This window comes from Lathamus discolor, chromosome 5 (genome assembly GCF_037157495.1).
Source record: "Lathamus discolor isolate bLatDis1 chromosome 5, bLatDis1.hap1, whole genome shotgun sequence".
In the NCBI taxonomy this organism is placed as follows: Eukaryota; Metazoa; Chordata; class Aves; order Psittaciformes; family Psittacidae; genus Lathamus; species Lathamus discolor.
The window spans coordinates 86311857-86327386 of NC_088888.1; the positions used below are offsets into that span (position 1 = coordinate 86311857).

Below are 15530 nucleotides of genomic sequence, written 5' to 3' on the forward strand. Positions count from 1 at the left end.
CCATGTTAACACAGCACTGAACCCGAGCTAATATATCCTGCCCCTCAGCAGGTTTTATTAGCTTGGGCTCAGGCACTGCCTAAGTACAGCTACATGAGTTCTGGTTCAGAGCTGACTTTGGCCAAAGTTGCACTAGTAAATTAAACATGATCAGGAATACTGTGGTGTGAAACAAGCTGGAGGGATGACTCTTTCAGTCCCCAAAACAGGATGACCCCATGGTATTCTCCCCGTGGGAGTGGTCCCTGCAGCACTGCCTTGGGGTGCTGGGGACTCTGCGATGAAGTTGGCGTAGGACTTAAGTGCACCAGGAGCACCCTCCCACCCTGAGCAGAGCAGATGATCCAGCTCCAGCACCTAGGTGCACTCTTGGGCACTCTTTAATTTACTCAGATAGGTGTAACTCCTGTTTCCAGCTGGGTCAGGAATGCAGTCAGCATTTTCTTGCGTCTGCTTGTAGCAAGAGATGTGAATGCACCCTTTGTTAATAAGGTCACACTTGGACCAGGAGTTTCAGGGAGGTGGGATGGGCTCCTGCCACTTCTCCTGCCACCACTGCATGCTGGTGCGTAGTGGTCTTGATTGTGCAGCTGTGCAAATCTCCCTCCATCCTGCTCCCCAGACAGATGAAAGATACATCTACTTGTCAGCACCAGTATTTTAGAGATACTGGTGTTTGTGTTTCATTTCATTCTGCAGACTTTTATCCTTTTTATTCTTTGGTGGATGACCAATTAATGTAATCTCTCTCTGTTTTATTGCTTTCCTGAACACATTTTTAACTGTGCAGAAAAGCCCTGGGACACCCACAAACCATTCACAGTTTAAATACATTAAATTGGCAGGATAAATCAAGCACTTAGAAAGTGTATTTGTGCATGATTACATCTGAATTTTTATGTAAACATACATGATATTGCCACATCATACAGCAGACCATGGTTCCTAATATGTTCCAAAATGCTTTCTTCAAGAGCTTTATGAATACCAAAATCAACACAACAACAGTCCTTCAACCGAATTGAACAAAACCAATATAATGTAAGATTTTAAAAACAAATGTTGAATCATTTTTTTTTACTACAGCTGTGAAGCCTAGGAAATGCAGAGCAAACCATACAACACCACTCATTTTTCAGAATTCCTTAAAGCCTTCAGGAAGAAGAAGAGTTAATAAAACACATGAAGCTGGTTTCAAAAGCATATTTTATGTTGATACAGATAAATGTGCCCACCAAAGGAAAAGTTCGCATAGCAGTTTATGTAGATGATACGATAGAAACAGTATAAAATACTGTTTGGAATGTTGATGGTGTCTTATATGTGGACCATCACATTTGTGTTGTTAAGCTTTCTCTCATTCTTTTTTTTAATAAGCCTTCATTTAAGCTTTAGTAGCCAAACCCTACCTCAATTTGTTTGTTTTTGTGAAGTCCCATTGCTCTCAAGAGTGCTATTCAGGCATGAGAAACCACACAAGTTTCTTTCTAATTTTAAAAACTACTTTGGGAGCTTTCAGACTCATAGCCTCAGGACAGTTTTTTCTCAAAAATTAGATGTTATTGGACATTGTATACTCAAGGTCTTTCTCCAAAAGGCCTTTCCCAATATTCATTTCAGATACCACTCCCCACAAGGAGGAAACCATAGGTGTGGCATCAGATATTTTTTTGCCAGCAAACCAGAAATTTTTTAATTCTCAGCCTCACTGAAGTTTTCATTTCTATTTACAAACATATAACATTATTACCAAAATAACTACTGTGACCTAGCAGCAGCGGTTAATCTGTAAAACATGTTTTGTGGCTTGTTGAGCACTTTTGAAAGTAAAAAAGAGCTTGTTTTTCATAACAAAATGAGTGGTTTGCTGCAGTTCGATGACTCAGGACAAAATAATGGATCTTGGAATCACTCATTGTCATGTGTTGCCAGTGTAAATCTGGCCAAGATGCATAATGGCTGAAAGCTCTTGCAAAATTAGTGTCTGCTCAAAGCCTTATAAAATATATATTGCTTGAAGAGAGGCAGCCAAGTCACAAATCTTACCACTGTCACTGGCATCCATGCTGGCAATCTCAGTAAAAGTTGACTTTCTGAATATCATGAAAAACAAGGTGATGTCTCCAGGTCAGGACTTTAAGACAGATTGTTACTGAAATCTTGAAGCACTCTTCATTTCCATTTAGAGCAACTGCAGGAGGAAACAAACTTTTAAGATGGAACTTTATCAGTTCATTAAAAGAATTTTATGATATGACTGCATGTGACATCAGAAAAGCAGATGTAGTGGCACCACAAATAGTTCTGCAGTTATCCCGAGTGCTAGTCCTATTTTGTGGGTGAAACAAACAAAGAACAAAATCATCAGGATTATTGAGGTAGGACCTTTTTATAAGCTGAACTTCACAGTTATTTTTGCAGCAGCAATTCCTTTATTAATAGGGCACAGCATGTGAAAAGGCAAATAATATTCATTCAATTTAATCAGTCAAATCAGCACTTCCATACAAGCTTTTATGCAAACTGCTAAGGGCTCTTTCCTATCAAATAGAATAAAAGCCAAAAAAAAATTTAAATGCCAAGTTAAACAAATGCGTCTTGCCAAAGACTCAAAATCGCATGAATAAGGACTAAGAAGTTCAGCAGATTTGGAACATAATGCTTTGAATAAGCCTTTGTCTCCAAATATACCTGTTAATATGGAGAAGAGATAATAAATTATCGTAGCAGGACTGAAAAGAGCATGCCAAAATGTGACAAATGCAAAGGTTTTGCACTGTCCTTGCACAGAAGGAGTCTATCTGTTCTGTTTATTTGGTTTTTTTCTAGGTGTAGGGACAATTGCAGCGGCTAGGTTCAGTGGAGCAGGCACTAACTGACTTCTAGTTTCTTGCGATTTCTTCTCTTGAAGTCTGAAGAAAAGTCTTTGAAATCCTTAGAATTAAAGATACAATGGAAGGATAAAACCAAACCCATTTTTCAGAAGCTTGACCAGGTTCAATGCTTGCTCAGTGATGCTCAGAGGAAGCAGAGAGACACACCTGCAGCTTTGGTTTTATCAGTTTCATGTGGGTGAAGCTCCAAGGAAAGGTGTAATTAAGCAAGTCACCCTGAGTCATTCAGCTGATTTTAGAAAATATGCTTCTAATACCACAGTAATTGGTATATAGTGAGTATGTATTGCGTGCATCCTCAGCAAGTTTTCCAACATCAAGCTGCGTGGTGTGGTCGACATGCTGGAGGGAAGGGATGCCATCCAGAGGGACCTTGACAAGCTTGAGAGGTGGGCCTATTCAGACCTCATGAAGTTCAAGAAGGCCAAGTACAAGGTCTTGCACTTGGGTCAGTGTCAATACCAAACACAACTACAGGTTGGGCATAGAATGCATTGGGAGCAGCCCTTAGGAGAAGAACTTGCAGGTGTTTTTGATGAGAAGCTCAATGTGAGCTGGCAGTGTGCCCAGAAAGCCAACTGCGCGCTGGGCTACATCAAATGGAGTGTGACCAGCAGGTCGAGGGAGGTGATTTTCCCTTCCTACTCTGCTCTTCTGAGACCCAGTCTGGAGTACTGTGTGCAGTTCTGGGGCCCCAGCACAAGATGGATGTCAACCTGTTGGAGCAAGTCCAGAGGAGGGCCACAGAGATGATCAGAGGGTGGAAGCATCTCTCTTATGGAGACAGGCTGGAGGGAGCTGGGCTTGTTCAGCCTGAGGAAGAGAAGGCTCAGCCTTAGAGTAGCTTTCCAGTACCTGAAAGGGTCCACAAAAAAATGCTGAAGAGGAACTTTTTACATGATAAGAGGTAACCACTTTAAACTAAGAGAGGGTAGATTTGGATTAGATATTAGGAAGAAGTTCTCTACTGTGAGGGTAGTGAGGCACTGGCACAGGTAGCCCAGAGAAGTTGTGGCTGCCCCATCCCTGGAAGTGTTCAACGCCAGGTTGGATGTGGCTTTGAGCAACCTGGTCTAGTGGAAGGTGCCCCTGCCCATGACAGAGGGTTGGAACTAGATAAGCTTTAAGGTCCCTTCCAACGCAAACCATTCTATAATTCTTTGGAAAAACTTCTTACTGGAGAGGCTTGGATTTTCAATTGTCATTGAAGCTAAGAGTTTTCAAAATGCCTACAAGAAATGGTAGACTAAAACCACTTACTGAAAACGGAGCCCATGAATACTTCTTGATACAAAAGCCAGTTCAGGTTAGGGTAAGATATTTTTCTTACTGTATTCTTAAATCCACTTTATGGACAAAGGTGAAGACTACCTAACAAGACCAGCACACACAGATGTGGCAGAAAACTTATAATGTATATAGGCAGGATACTTTGAAATATCTCCTGTTCAGGAAGGAGCGATGCTTTGTGTTCCTAGATTGAAGTAAATCTCCCACATGCACACTTTCTTTTTTTTTTTTCTTAAAATTAAAAGGATAATAGAAGTTCTGTAAATGCAAAATTTCTTTTGCACAGAAGAAACACAAAATGGAGACAACATATGTGGTTTGAATTTCCAAACCAAACAGTTTAGAGATCCTCCTCAGAAGAAATATAATGTCTCAAGGGCAGTGTATATTTTGATTGCTTTGTTTTCTGAAAGTTTCAGTTAAGCTAAGGTATATGATAAACTGAGAGAGAAATGTTTAATGGTAAACCCACAGAAGTCAATAAAAGTTTTCTTGTTGACTCCACTAGAAGCAGATCTCGTGCATAAACCATTGATGAATTGAACAAATGAACCCTAAAAACTCTGGCTGGCTGCTTAAAAGATCAAGCAAATAAAGGAATAAAGTCACATAAGCTGTTTCTGTGTGTAAAAAGGCTGTGGGTTTCAGGATTAATTTTTTTATAGTATATCTCTATACCCTGAATAACCAAGTAAGCCTTAACTTGTGGAATCTTAATAGCCATCTCATTGCTGAAGTCTAAAGGAAACCCAGAGGAAACTTAATAATATTAAAAGTTATTTTAAAGGGAGTTCACATTGGTTTGAAGGATATTTTGCTTCGCACACAATATCCACCATTGTAAATTCAGAGAACATAGATTTAAATTCAGAAATCCTCCACACATCTTTACAGCCCTCAGTATATAAATCTAACAGTATTCTTAAAACGTCCACCAGTAAGGTATTAATCTTTCACAGATAAAATTAAAATTCTGAAAGTCATTGGAACAAAAAATAAAGAAAAATAGTAAAAATATTCCCTCTAGAAATGACGGGAAACTTGGAACTTTGTGGTAAGAGGCTAGCTTGTCCATGTTGCAATGAATAGAGAATAGTCTGTACAGTTTTTCATATCTGACTTGCAACAGAAGATTGGAACATATAGAAATTAATGTTACTGAATTATTTAATAGTAACTCAGACACATGAATAGAAGAATTAAAGAAACACAAGACTAAAAATGCATTTAAAATGAAATCAGAAGCTTCAACAAATGTATTTTTCCCTTGCAGTCAAAAAAGTAATTATCAAAATTGTTCAGAATATGTTGCCAATTACCCTGCTCCATAACTGCTAACTTTTTCAGTTCTTCTCTTGCCTTTGCTGGGCTCTCTGTCACTGGAAACATCTTAAACCAATTTAAAGTGCTACACCTGAATAAACATGTTGTAAAAGTGTTTATGTATTGAAGTGGGTCAGTTCAAGGTACGGTATTTGGCTGGAACTTCTAATTTCTCTTTTTACTGCAAAAGGGCTGCCAGAAGGAGGAAGTCTGAGCTGAATTAATACATTTGTTACAGTGGAAGTAGAATGGAAACTACTTTAACCACAAATCAAACTGCCTCTTTCATTTACGCCAGTGATAGAGTTTTTCTAAGAAATATAGACTCTGGCGTACAGCCACTGTAAGTTTGTATTTGAAAAGGAAACCTCTATGCTTATTTCTGTAAGGTTTACTACTATGTGTATCTGCAAGTTCTTTTTCAGGGTGATCAAGTTAACGGTATTATACTTTTGTGAGGCAGATGCTCCTTCGTCACCCCCATAGGCAACTTTTCCAGTCAGTTTAGAAGAATCCCCAGGCGCCCCACTGCTGCACAGCGCACACAGTGCCTGTGCCCATACCTTCCCATTTAAAGGACCTCTGTGTCCCCCACCCAGCACAGCTGCACAGCCTCACATGACACTGTCTCATTTTCTGACGGTTGAGGGGCTCTGCATAATACACGTACACACAAAAGTGTTTATGCTGCCAAAGTAAATTCTGTTAAGAGCAAGGGTTTATTTGCTAAAATGTCACTGATGCTGTTTCAGTGACTTGTTTTGCTTTCTTTTCTTTTAGTGAGGTTTAGATCCTGTAATACAGTGAGGTTACCACACAGTCTTGACTGAACAAATATTTTAAAGAAATATGCACATCCCCTGGGAACAGAACCAGAGTCAATAATGCACATATTTCAAACTCTGTTCTCTTGAATGACTGAACGCCTTCCTACCTTTACTTGTGAATTAGCATCAGTTTGAGTGGCACTGCACAATATTTATTTTTAAAGCAGAAGTATATTTATTATCTACACTTGTATTTGCTACCAATTTGCTTTGGGGATATAAAGTTCCACATTTCACATTCAAGAGATGCAAAAATTAAATGACCGTATTACATTATCCTTTCTATAGGCTATAGACTTTAATGGAGCTCAGTTATTTTTCATTCCTATAAATGTGTACCTGAGGCTGAATTAAAATATCTGTGTAATGAAGAAGACATACAGTGCACATGATTTTATGCAATGAGAAACTACCTGTAAAGCTGTTGAAACTTTTGTAAATGGTTGAATTTTTTTGTCTTTTAAGTTCCATTCGACAAAATGTGGTTAGGATTCTTGATCATGTAGATTTGGAATTATGGACAAAATCCTTGCCATGTGTCAGTCAGCGGCTGAACTACCCTTGTGGCTTCAGGAGGGGCAGAAATTCATCTTTTAACTTACAATTTCCACTTCTTTATAGGTCGAAGTATCAACGTTAAATCTGCTGGCCTGATTGGAAGACATGGGCCTCAGTCAAAGCAGCCATTCATGGTTGCATTCTTCAAGGCAAGTGAAGTGCTTTTCCGTTCTGTTCGAGCAGCCAACAATAAAAGGAAAAATCAGAACCGCAACAAATCCAGTAGTCATCAGGAATCTTCTAGGATGCCAAGTGTTGGGGGTAAGATAAAGCTATGATTTTCTAGCCTGTTTATAGGAGTTACAGGCACCAAATGCAGTGGAGTCACAGCATCTCAACACAGCAGCTCAACTGCTTGCTAGCTGAACTGTCAGAAACTCCATTTCTATCTGCCCCTCTAGCTTTGTTTAAACCTTCTTGTGAGTAAGGTCACTTACATGTACCATGGGCTCCTGGCAGATGAAATGACCAAGTAGTTTTGGAAAGACTATCTGAGCTTAAAACTAGTCCTATGTAGTAGGCAACTGGATGAGACCTTTGCTATACATAACAGAAAAGTAGAGAGACTGTAGAGAGAAGGGTTGCACCCCAACTGCTTGACTAGGAAGCCTCAGTGAAAGATAGAATTTGGACTCTTTTTTAGCTGCATCTCAGCTTCAGTAGTGGTCTTAATTTTGTGTATATTGTACAGGTAGAAAAAAAAAACATGCTATTTCCCTAGTTTCCACTGAGGACTCGGAGAATATCTCTTTCTGAGCTAGGTGATTTAGGGATGCATGTGTTCCCTCTAAGGACACTAGCTTTTGAAAATACCCTGATATTAAGGCACCAGGGATCTTTATTTATAACTGTTTATCATTTTGGGGTATTTTAAATATTGTAAAATTTTCTGATATTCTGTATGACTGTACAACAAAATCTCATCTACACACTTAACGTCTAATCCCTTATGAGTCAATTTTGCAGGGGAGCAGTTATAAGTAAATAATGAAAGAAGTCCAAAACTGGGCAATCTTAGCTTTTTAGTAGTAAAAAGAAAAGGAAAAAAGAAATTACATATCTATAGTAGAAAGGCATTTTAAAGGTTATTCATTATTTATAGAGCCATATTGACTAAACATTCTCTTTTCATTAACTGCCTAAAGTTCTTCAGAGTTTTTTGAAACAATGCAAGTTAAAAATTGATTTAGCATCTTGCTTTTCAGATGTGGTTTAAGCATGTACATCAGTTAAATTTGCTAGCTGGTGCTTTTTTCTAAATTCATTTACTTCAGTGCAAGAATTGAGTCTGCATTTTGTCATTTTGTGTAATTCTAGTATGATCAGCTCTTTTTTTGCAGAAACTGTTCCTTCTGTTTTACTGGTACCATATGATGCACTTCCTTATTTTCATAAAAGGGCTTTGAACTGAATGATACAACATGAGCATTTTTGAGTGCTTTTTGGAGGGTTTTTTTTGTTTGTTTGTTCCACCCGCTTTTTTTTTTCTTAATACAGTCAACCTTGATCTGTGCAACTGCATTAACTCCAAAATCAATATCTTAAGTGTAAGTAGTATTCTCTCTGCACAAAAAAATACCCCAACAAAACAAAAAAAAAAAAAACAATGCCCTAAAACCCCCAGAAAAGAACCCAATGCCTCCCCACCCCCCCCAAAAAAAAAAAAAAATCATGTTTCCAGAACAATGTCTACTAATTTTGAGAATCACATTGTTTTGCTGGAAGGGAAAATCATCTAAGTACATGGTACACACAACATAGCTGAATATAAATATCATACTTTCAGGTTGAATCCTATGTTTCTAGTCCATGAGGAAATGAGAACTGAACAGATTTTTTAAGCCTCCTTGATTACAGCAGGAAAACTGAACGCAAGCTCTCTGATGGTTTAACCTGGGAAAAACTTGACCTTTACAAACGCCAGCAAGTTGCATCGTCATGAGCTGTCTCCATGTCTCAAAACACCGATCAGCCTCATCTGTGCATCCAGTCATGATCCAGAGCTGCTGTAAAAGAAGAAAATCAGAACATCTCTACTGAAATGTACATTATGAGACATATTCTCTCCCAAACTCTTTAAGCCTCTATCTGCGTAAGCATAGAGGTACAACACTATATACGTTGATGAGTGCCAGATCTCTGTCAAAAAAGACTGCAGTTAAGAAAATTGTACTGTAGTGCAGGCTTGTGGGAGATGGCTGATTTTCCTAGCTCTCTACATCTTCCAGTAATAAGCACTGCTTTAAAATTAGTTTCTCCATATTTAAACTACAGAAAACCCCAAAGAATTCTGCTCATCATCATCTTTCTCATGGCAGACTGTCAATAGACTGTATTCAATACCCATTCACTCCTGATGTAAGAAGACACTGCTGACATAAATGACACAGCAATGAGCAATAGTCATTGTGTGATGTAGATCCTTGTTTCACAAGCTTTTCCACAATCTTTTGTCTACAGCATCTAAGTCAGACATTGACAGTGAAAAATCTCATTTACATAGCCAGAGATTATGTAGCCAGACACAGAAATGTATGCTGTCATTTATATGGGTGGTGTGCCTACCCATGGCAGGGGGGTTGGAACTAGACCATCTTAAGGTCCTTTCAAACCCAAACGATCATATGATTCCATATGTCACAGGCTCTGGTTATACTTCTCCTTTTACATCAATCCCAATTTTACTGTAGTCATGCCTCCCTATCCTCCTTGCTTTTTCTTTTTCTTTTTCTGTTTCTTTTTTCCTCTTTCTTTTCCATATTTTTTCCCCTCTTTCTCCTTCCATTTGCCCTTGCCTTTTGCCATTTTCCTTTTGTCTCTTGTCTTTTGCCTTTTACCTTTTGCCACCTTCTTCTCTAAGTTCTTGGACAATGATTAGAAACCCTGACTGGGCAACTCAGTTCTTCCCTTTCAATAAGCAAGAAGTTTTTTCATTATTCATGAATATAGACAGATAGGGACAGCCTCATGCTCGCAGGCCCTTGTCCTCATGAGGGACTTCAACCATACTGATATCTGTTGGAGGTACGGCCCAGGACAAGCAACCCAGGAGGTTCCTCAATTGTGCAGAAGACAACTTCCTTCTGCAAGTAATAGAGGAGCCGACAAGGAGAGGTGCCATGCTTGACCTTGTGCTCACCAACAGGGAAGGGCTGGTTGGAAATGTGATGCTCCAGGGCAGCCTTGTTTGCAGTGATCACGAGATGGTCAAGTTCAAGATCCCCGGGACAGTGAGAAGAGCATGCAACAAGTTCACTGCCCTGGACTTCAAGAGAGCAGACTTTGGCCTCTTCAGGAACCTGCTTAGTAAGGTTCCATGGGATATAGCCCTGGAGGGCACGGGGGCCCAAGACTCTCGGTTGATATTCAAGGATCACCTATTACAAGCTCAGGAGTGTTGTGTCCTGACTGAAAGAAGTGCAGCAGGAGGGCCAGGAGACCTCCATGGAAGGATAAGGAGCTGCTGAGGAAGCTTCGGGGGAAAAAAGAGACTTATAAAAGGTGGAAGCAAGAACAAGTGGCCTGGGGAAAATAGAGATGTTGTTTGGGAAGGTAGGGATCAGGTTAGGAAAGCTAAGACCCAGTTAGATTTAAACTTGGCTAGGAATGTGAAAGATAACAGGAAGGGATTCTATAGGTACGTAGTGAATAAAAGACAGACTAGGGACAATGCGGGCCCTCTCCAGAAGCTATCAGGAGAACTGGCTACCCAGGATTTGGAGAAGGCTGAGGTTCTGAATGACTTCTTTGCCTCGGTCTTCACTGGCAAATGCTCTGACCACACCACCCAAGTTTTGGAAGGCAGATGCAGGGACTGTGAAAATGAAGACCCTAGGCCCACTGTAAGAGAGGATCTGGTTCGAGACCATCTGAAAAATCTGAATGGGCACAAGTCCATGGGACCTGATGAAATCCATGCATGGGTCCTGAAGGAGCTGGCGAATGAAGTTGCTAAGCCACTGGCCATCATATTTGAAAAATCATGGCAGTCAGGTGAAGTTCCCGATGACTGGAAAAAGGGAAATATAACCCCCATTTTCAAGAACGGGAAAATGGAAGACCCGGGGAACTACAGACCACTCAGTCTCATCTCTGTGCCTGGTAAAATCTTGGAGCAGATTCTCCTGGATGGCATGCTAAGGCACATGAAAAGCAAAAAGGTGCTTGGTGACAGCCAGCATGGCTTCACTAAGGGGAAATCCTGCCTGACCAATTTGGTGGCCTTCTATGATGGGGCTACAGAACTGATGGACACAGGTAGAGCAGTTGATGTCATCTACCTGGACTTGTGCAAAGCGTTCGACACTGTTCCACACAACATCCTTGTCTCTAAATTGGAGAGATATCAATTTGATGGATGGGCCACTCGGTGGATAAAGAACTGTCTGGATGGCCACACGCAAAGAGTTGTGGTCAATGGCTCAATGTCCAGCTGGAAACCAGTAACGAGTGGTGTCCCTCAGAGATGGGTGTCGGGACCGGTCTTGTTTAACATCTTTGTCGGTGACATGGACAGTGGGATTGAGTGCGCCCTCAGCAAGTTTGCCAATGACACCAAGCTGTGTGGTTCGGTTGATATACTGGAGGGAAGGAATGCCATCCAGAGGGACCTTGACACACTTGTGAGGTGGGCTGATGCCAACCTTATGAAGTTTAACCACGACAAGTGCAAGGTCCTACACCTGGGTCGGAGCAATCCCAGGCACAGCTACAGGTTGGGCAGAGAAGAGATTCAAAGCAGCCCTGTGGAGAAGGACTTGGGGGTGCTGGTCAATGAGAAAATGAACATGAACCAGCTTCAGTGTGTGCTCGCAGCCCAGAAAGCCAGCCGTATCCTGGGCTGCATCAAAAGGAGCGTGACCAGCAGGTCGAAGGAAGTGATCCTGCCCCTCTACTCTGCTCTCGTGAGTATTGTCTGCAGTTCTGGTGTCCTCAATATAAAAAGGACATGGAACTGTTGGAGCAAATCCAGAGGAGGGCCACAAGGGTGATCAGGGGACTGGAGGACCTCCTGTATGAAGACAGGCTGAGAAAGTTGGGGCTGTTCAGCCTGGAGAAGAGAAGGCTGCGTGGAGACCTCATAGCAACCTTCCAGTATCTGAAGGGGGCCTATAAGGATGCTGGGGATGGACTCTTCATCAGGGACTTTAGTGATAGGACAAGGGGTAATGGGTTCAAACTTAAACAGGGGAAGTTTAGATTGGATATAAGGAGGAAGTTCTTTAATGTAAGGGTGGTGAGGCACTGGAGGCACTGGAATGGGTTGCCCGGGGAAGTTGTGAGTGCTCCATCCCTGGCAGTGTTCAAGGCCAGGTTGGACAGAGCCTTGGGTGGTATGGTTTAGTGTGAGGTGTCCCTGCCCATGGCAGGGGGGTTGGAAGTAAATAATCTTAAGGTCCTTTCCAACCCTAGTCTTTCTATGATTCTATGATTCTATAAAGATACATGCAAGCACAATATGAAGAAAATAAAACCTATATTTGTCAGTTATTACAACAGATGGGCAATTGTTGACAGATTCGCATTTCAGCATCCCTTTGTTGCTAAAAACTTCAAGAGAGAATTAACTCAGTGCAGTGTAAAGACAGACTGAATTAAACTTGCCATTCATACTCCACCTGCCTGATATACACATCAGATTGAACTGGTTTTGACTTATCCAGTTTTATTTTTGTCAAACTGTAGATGAAAAGGAAAATAATAATTAAAACAAATCAAACCAAGGCAGCGTTTTTCTAGAGTACATCACATAACTCTTCCTTACAACAAAGGATGGCTTTAATTTTTATTTTTTCTTAGTGTGATCTAAAAAGAGTTGCAGTGTAATTGCTCACTAAAGGATATCCACATTTAAATACTGAATACTGACTGATGCCAGGAAACTCAAACCTAAGCTACATAATTTTTGTTCATAATGCAGTGAGACAAAAAACCCTGAAAACAATATTTAACTCTGCATTTCCTGTATTTTATTGATTGATTTCACAATAATTAATTAAAACCACAGTATATTGTGATAATATATATAGGTTGTCTATATGTCCCTATTTCCCTTTCAAATAAATAAAATCCTTATTATGTTTCTTATATTTTTGCCCTCCTTCCACAGCTCTATCTGCTACATAGGGGTTTGGACCCCAATTACAGTCTGAATAATTAAGGAACAATATTTTCTTAGTCACAATAACCTACAGTTTTGATTCTTGACAGAATAAGCATATGGGCCTTGAAGTTACAGTACTTGAAATTTAATCCTTGGCATCAAACTTTATTATGAATGTCACATTTGATACTTATATGAAATGTTAAATTATACACATTTGTCTTATATGATAGATAGAATTCAAGGAAGGAACACAGTCTTGCCCAAGTCTCACTTTCTTCATAGGTGTATGTGTTAGATGGTTTGCAGATGTATGTCTGCATATGAAACACAGACCATCTTCTTAGGTGTTGTGGTGTGACTGCTCGTCCGCCACTGGTTATCCTCCTATGTTGTAATTCAGAGTATCAAGACAATGAAGACATCTATGCGATGACTTACATATTTATTATTCAGCCTTTCTCCTTTAACTGTAGGGCCTTCTGCTACATTCTGGTGCTAAAAGCTCTATTAGGTAGTCCTAAATATGAAAATGTCATGACTGAAAGACAGCTGGCAAAAGCACAATCTTCAGGGTTTTTTTTAATGCTTAGGTGCTATCTAAAACCAGATTGTGACTTTCCTGGCTTTCTCATACACATATCTTTCCCACATTTTTCAGGTGTTTTGCAAAGTGGCTTGCATTCTATATGACTGAATTTTAAATTCCCACTAATAGCTGAAAGAGAAAAGCTCACCATTTATCTCCTATGAGAACTGATATTAGTTAAAATCAGCATATAGATCCTTGTGAAGAAAGATCAGTGAAGCAGTTCTTTTTTTTATAAGTTCTTTTACTTTCCAATACCTTCATCTTACTTCTAACATGTGCAGAACATAATAGATTATCACAGACAACTCATCACAATGTATGACTAAGGAGTTTTTTGTTACATTAAATTCTCTCCCCTTGCCAGTAAAAAAACAAGACAACAAAGTCATTGAGTACCCTTGAAATATTCTGAGTTCTTGTCACTAGGTCCTCTGCCTGACTGAACATTGAAGATGTATTTTTCTTAGTTTTAATTTTTACTATGAATGTACCTATACGACTTCTTGACCTTCATATCCCTCAGAAGTTTCAATTCCAGCTGAGCTTTGGTTTTCCTATCATCCATCCCTGAATGTTCGGGCAATGTATTTATACTATTTCTGTGTAGTTCATCCCAATTCAACATTACTTTTACTTCCTATTTGAATTTGAGCTCAGTCAAGAGTTTCCTGTTCAGCCAAAACGGCTTAGTTGCATATTGCATGACCTGCATGAGTATGGACTTATCTTGTGCTTCTCTCAGGGGTTCTGGGAGATCAACCAGCTCTCCTGGTTTCCCTTGCCATCCAGGGGCAATGCCATAAGGTCATGTAAAGAAGATCTCTGAAAAAGCTGAAAACTGATCTCGTGAAGTCCAGGGTTGCAATGCTCTTGTTGATCTTGGTCATCTCTCAGACCTTTTTAATTCCGCCGTATCATGGATGCTACAGCCCCATCATGATGCAGTTCTCATTAACATGCTCACCACCAATCTGTTCTTTATTCATGGATTTGCATAAATACAACATAATCCTAAGGTGACTAGGCAGGAATATATCAAAAAGGGATCTGAAGCTGATCATTTGACAGTGTAGTTTTGCTCCAGAACTCGTGTTCTGGGATATACTGCTAGAAAACCATCCAGAAATCGTAAGAAATTATTATTTTACTTTATTTGGCTCTGTGCTGTTTTGGTTATCACATCTTCAGGAAGACACAAAGAAACTGAAGAGAACTCAGAGAAGCAACAATAGCACAGATCAGGACAGAGGACAAGAAAGAGTTGATAAATGTACAGGAAAGCTCCTGTAGGCTGGCTATTTGGAAGAGTTTCCTGCAAGAGCAGTGAAGCAACATAATGGATTATATCACAGACTGTAGAACTCTGTAGACAGTAGAACTCCTTTCCACTCATTTTATGTGAAAAAGACCTCTCTTAATTTTGCAGGAATTTTTCAACAGAGACCCTCCCATGCCAGACTCAATTCTTTAAGTCTTTTAATGTTAAAAGACTGTTACTAAAAAAAGAAATCTATTCCTGACAATGGAGATTTTGTTTATTTTTCAGTCTCTTCTCTGTTGGTTTTTTATTATTATTTTTTGTTTGTTTGTTTGTTGGTTGTAGGGGTTTTTTGTTCTTGTTGTTTTGTTTGTTTGGTTGATATTTTGTTTTGTTTTGTTATTTTGATCCTCAAAAGCCACTTTAAGCGTTTTTGAATTGGAACTAGGGGAGACAGCCTGTCCTCCCTGCTCCATTGCGTGCCTCACTGATGGCATCACTTGAATAGCACTATAAACCAACTCTGGGGTGCTAATGTGGAGAGGGCATGACCCTATTCCCTTCCTTTCCTGTTACTCAGGGGCAATAAGGAAAGAGAACTAGATGTTCTTCAAAACTCAATATTCTCCATATTGTCCTGGAGAAGTATGTGTGGAAGGTTGTCTCCTTTTACCCTGACATGTCT

The 15530-nt window shown here is 40.0% G+C and overlaps 1 protein-coding gene across 1 annotated transcript in view; it reads left to right on the plus strand.

Annotated features, from left to right (window-relative positions):
• The window catches only part of BMP5 (bone morphogenetic protein 5), a 60586-nt gene that overhangs the window by 38287 nt on the left and 6769 nt on the right, over positions 1-15530 (plus strand). Inside the window, exon 4 of the mRNA XM_065679156.1 lies at positions 6956-7153. Within this exon, the coding sequence (XP_065535228.1) occupies positions 6956-7153 (198 nt within the window). The remainder of the gene's footprint in view (positions 1-6955; positions 7154-15530) is intronic.